The sequence below is a fragment of the Populus euphratica genome, unplaced genomic scaffold (genome assembly GCF_000495115.2).
Source record: "Populus euphratica unplaced genomic scaffold, PopEup_1.0 scaffold2.1, whole genome shotgun sequence".
Taxonomy (NCBI): domain Eukaryota; kingdom Viridiplantae; phylum Streptophyta; class Magnoliopsida; order Malpighiales; family Salicaceae; genus Populus; species Populus euphratica.
The window spans coordinates 92,885-97,710 of NW_011499846.1; the positions used below are offsets into that span (position 1 = coordinate 92,885).

A 4,826-nucleotide genomic window follows, 5' to 3' on the forward strand; every position below is an offset into this window, starting at 1 on the left:
TTTTTTATTTGATCCTTTTACTTTTGATTTCTTTTTTTTTTCTTGGCTCTTTTGTCAAAGCTTTTATAGTTTTTAATTTTATCATTCAAATTAGATTTATGAATTTTTTAATAGTAATAATATTTTTTTCAATTTGGTCCTTCTTTTGATTTCTTATTTGTTTTCTTTGCTATTTTGTCAAAGTTTTTATGATTTTTAATTTTATTCTTCAAATCAAGTTTATGGCTTTTAATTTTATTATTCAAATCAAGTTTATGGTTTTTGTTATTTCAATAATAATAAAAAAAATATTTTATTATGATGATGGTAGTGTTTATGATATCAATAATTATAGTGATAATAGTAATAATTATGATAATAATATTAATAATAATTAAAATAATAATGATAATAATAATAATAATAATAATAATAATTGTAACAATGATAACAATACTAATAACAATACTATTAACACTAATAATAATGGTAATAATAATTGTAATAATAATTTGTTATAATAATAATAGTAGTGGTGGTTATAATAATAACAATAATAAGAAAAATAATAATAATAATATCATTGATAGTAGTAGTAATAATAAATATAACAATAATATTAGTAGTACTAATAATAAAAATGATGATGATGATGATGATGATAATAATAGTAATGATTCATTATTTAATGTTAGATTTGCTGGGAATTGAATCTCATTGCTTTTCCATGTATGATATTTCTGATCTAATAATGAAGATTACGGTTTTGAAAAATTTACTTGGCTTGATATCTTCTCTTTTTTCCTTATTGTTTATTCCCTAATTTTATTATTAAACATTAGTTTTGTAAAACAAAAAATAATCATTCAAGTTTCCTTTAAACCTATTAAATAAACCAATTTACATCAAATTAGCTCTTATATAGTTTAATTGGAAGCTCACGATAGACAAACAAATTAAGGGATGTAAAAATTTATCTTATTGCACAAGTTTAATAATATTGCAAAAAAATCCTCATGCTCTTATTGTTTTTTTTTTTTAAAATAATTTGACTAGCAACAAAGCAAATCCTCATGCTCTTATTGTTTTTTTTTTTAAAATAATTTGACCAGCAATGAAGTGAGGACAAATGAACTAGTTAATATGATTTTTTATAAAATTATAAAAACTTTAATTCGAAAAGATTTTCAATTATCATTTGGCAATAAATATAGTTTAGAAATTTTACTATATCAAATTGTTTTTGACATAAAACAAATATTCAAGCATTGTTAACATGTTTTGTAATAAAAAACAATTAATATTAAACTCAATATATGATGTATATTGGAAGATATTTTTTAAAATATTAATACGACAACATATTAGATAGTATTCTTTTTCAAATATTGAGACGACAACATATTGAATCGACTCGGGTTAACCTATCAAATCTATAACTTAGATCATGAAATTATGATAATTCCATAAAAAATAAATCAACATAAAATATGAAGATCAATTCCTAATCAACCCAATCTTGACCCAAAATTTTAAAAATAGTATTAAATTAAAAAAAAAAGATAAAAAATACTTAGATCAACCTGTCAAACCTATAACACCTATAACTTGAATCATAAGATGTGGATAATATTATAAAAAACAAATAAAAAAATTATAACACTAACTCCCAACTAAACCAATATTGAAGAATAAAAATAAAATAAAATAACTCAAATCAACCCGGATTAATCTGTTAAGCTATGCAACTGGATCATGAGATATGAATAACTTTATATAAATAAAATAAATAAAAATTTAAAAGTTTTATTTCTAACCGATTCAGGTTAGTTCAGTGATAACTTTATAACTTGAGTTTATGTATTATTACCAATATTTTTCAAATATTGAAAGCTGATTAATTTTGAGAAACTAATGTTAAAAAAGAAAGGACATTCCTAAATAAATAAAGGATAGCTAATATATGTTTGAGGAATGAATGACTGATTGACAGAAGGGAGGAGGGGGGAAACGAATAATCCTAATTGGAAAACAATATGATTGAGGAATGGGAGCTTGATTAATGCTTTTTGAAAAAATCAATTATAAATTAAAAAAGGTCATACCATTAATTTTGTTAATGTATGTTTTGTAATGTAGTGTAATATTTTTTAAATTGTAATTTATTGAAATATTTTTTTTATATTGGAAAATTAAAATTAATGAAAAATATATAAAAAATAAATTTAATAATTTTTAAAATTTTGAAAAACACAAGTTTATCAATAAAAACAAATAATTTTAATGGAGTTAAATATAAGCAAGAGGAAGAATTGAAATTTGAAACCCGGGTAATTTATACAAACAAGAAATCAATTTATTACTATTTAGTAGATTAATTGAATAGATTATTTTTACTAAAATTAACATGGAAACCCCTATAACACGTCTCCAATCACAACGAAAGCTATGTAAGTAATAGGTAGTGAGAGATCATGACCTATGGAAGCCAGCAATCCACCTAAGTCAGACGTAAGCAGATGCTGTTAGAGTCTTGGATCGCTTCTCATCCTGTTTCTCAACTTCTTCTTTTATAACCTTTTGCTCATCCTTTTTAACCTCATTTTTCTCTACCATTTCAGCTTGCTTCATACTGATAAACTCGATGAGACTTTGAAGAGCAACTTGAGGCTCGTCACGTTTCATAAGATGTTGTGCGACTTCTGCTGGGGTAATAACAGGACTCTGAATGAGATCTTCTATGCATTTGAAAAGGACATGCTCTTTAATTCCAAGATATGTAAAGGCAAGCTTCCTGAATGCTGCGGGAGTACAATGGCCCATGTAAATATGAACATCCATTCGTCCCGGGCGCAACAATGCTGGGTCCAACTTCTCTTTGTAATTTGTCGTGAAAATGATTATTCTTTCATCCCCGCAGCTTGACCATAGCCCATCAATGAAGTTCAACAAACCAGATAAGGTCACCTGTGAGAAGATTTAAAGAGAAACATGAAATATGGAATTGGAAAACTAGGAGACAATAAGGCATCGCCTTGATTAAAGAATGTTTTCCTTCCAAATCTATTCTAGTTTTCTTTCTTTTTTTTTAAACAAATTTAATTTTTGATGACTTTACATAAGCATAACATCATGTTATTTATGAAGTCTAATTGGGAAGGATTGCAGTAAGTCCCGAATAAAATAAGCAGAGGGCATTAATTCTTTCAGGACTCACTTACCCCAGGATCAAAAGAAGGCTTATTATCAAGTCGATCACCCCCCTCATCATCATCATCATCATCATGATCTTCTTTTGGATTCTTATTTCGATCGCGAGAACTTGAAGATTTTGTACTGCAATCAATGTCCTCAATGAGAAGAATGGAACGATTGGTGGTGGAGGTAAGTATCCTCCTCAGTTGAGCATCATTTCTTACACCTTGAAGCTGAAGATCATAGATGTTGAATCTAAGATAGTTTGCAATGGCAGCGACAAGGGTGGATTTTCCAGTCCCTGGTGGACCGTAGAGAAGGTACCCTCTTTTCCAAGTTCTACCAACACTCTGAAAGTAGTCCTTTCTTTGCACAAACAAGTCGAGATCTTCAATTATAAACTTCTTCAGGTCAGGGTCCATTGCCAGAGTGTCAAAGGTAGCTGGATGCTTGAACACAGTAGATTCCCACATAGAATCCTCATTATCGTAAGTATAGATATTGAGGGTCTCTCTGTTGTTCAAGATTGCAGCTGCAGTCTTGCTAATATATGGCAAGTAGCTTTCCATGACCTGTTCTCTATAATTAATTTTGCATTTCAATTGGAAGAATTTTTTTTGGTGATGGTAAAATTTCTTTGCTTCTTTCTGACAGAGAGTCCATTCAAAATGCATACCTTGGAAATAATCAACAACTTTAACATCAACAGGAATCCCTGGTTTGGGTGGGGCAAAGATGTTGTTGGTATCATTGGTGCCTATGAGAAGGCTTTTAGTGGAAGGGCCAACTTTAGTTGGAAGATAGACCTCAACAGCTCGAAAGGTTTCATTCTCCACAGCTTGCCATCGGTCTTCAATGATGAAGGTGAAGTCTGAGGAGAAGTAGGTAGCAAAGAAATCTGAAAAGTTTTTAGCTATCAAGTCACGCATACCCCTTGGAATCATTTCATTCAATATGGTGCGGATTAGCATGGATAAACCAGATATGGATGCGTAAATAGAGAGGATTGTGCTCATGGAGGGCAATTCCTTCAAGAGAGACGCCATTTCGGATTTTGAAAAGCAAGCATAGAACGACGGAGGAGAGTTGGTGCTGAGAGTAGGTGAAGCCTCGTCACTTGTATGGAATGAGCAAGGTTATTCATAGACCAAAGAGGAATTATTGTCTAGATTTTGGAAGCGTCTACGAAAATGAGATCGAATTTCTTTGGTTTGTAAACGCGTGATAAGATGGGTGCTTCTTTTTCATGATAATCAGAGTCAGACATGTTTGTTGACTAAAATACCTCGTCTACAGCTAGGGGAGAGAGCACTGCTGTGCTTTGTTTGGAGAAACCTCATAGAATGTGCGAGGAAAGGAACAATACAGAAAACGCACGTGGAAAAAGGGTAATTAACTGAAGATGCAAAAATCAGAGTCAGACATGTTTGTTGACTAATAGGAACAATACAGAAAACGCTCGTGGAAAAAGGGTAATTAACTGAAGATGCAAAAGCAGTGTTGACATCTTATGGTGACCTCATTCACCCGTGATTAATGAGAAGAAGAGGAAATGGGCAAGAACCTTCCCTTCCTTTTCAGATAAGCTAGAGGGAATTGAATGGAAATTACCATCTTTTCAGATAAGCTAGAGGGAATTGAATGGAAATTAC

General features: G+C 30.2%; 1 protein-coding gene across 1 annotated transcript; it reads right to left on the minus strand.

The window, feature by feature from the left end:
- Positions 1–2,325: 2,325 nt before the first annotated feature.
- LOC105128511 (probable mitochondrial chaperone BCS1-B) lies at positions 2,326–4,541 on the minus strand. Its single transcript, XM_011030228.1, has 2 exons — positions 3,201–4,541; positions 2,326–2,946 (listed from the first exon to the last, which is right to left on the minus strand). The coding sequence occupies exons 1-2, from the start codon at positions 4,218–4,220 to the stop codon at positions 2,485–2,487; spliced, it is 1,482 nt and encodes a 493-aa protein (XP_011028530.1). The 5' UTR covers positions 4,221–4,541; the 3' UTR covers positions 2,326–2,484.
- Positions 4,542–4,826: the final 285 nt, after the last annotated feature.

Excerpts from the sequence above, each read along its gene's own strand:
- LOC105128511 (XM_011030228.1), bottom strand. The coding sequence starts at position 4,220 with ATGGCGTCTCTCTTGAAGGAATTGCCCTCCATGAGCACAATCCTCTCT. Across the intron at positions 2,947-3,200 it reads AGCCTTCTTTTGATCCTGGG|GTGACCTTATCTGGTTTGTT; the intron begins GTAAGTGAGTCC and ends ATCTTCTCACAG.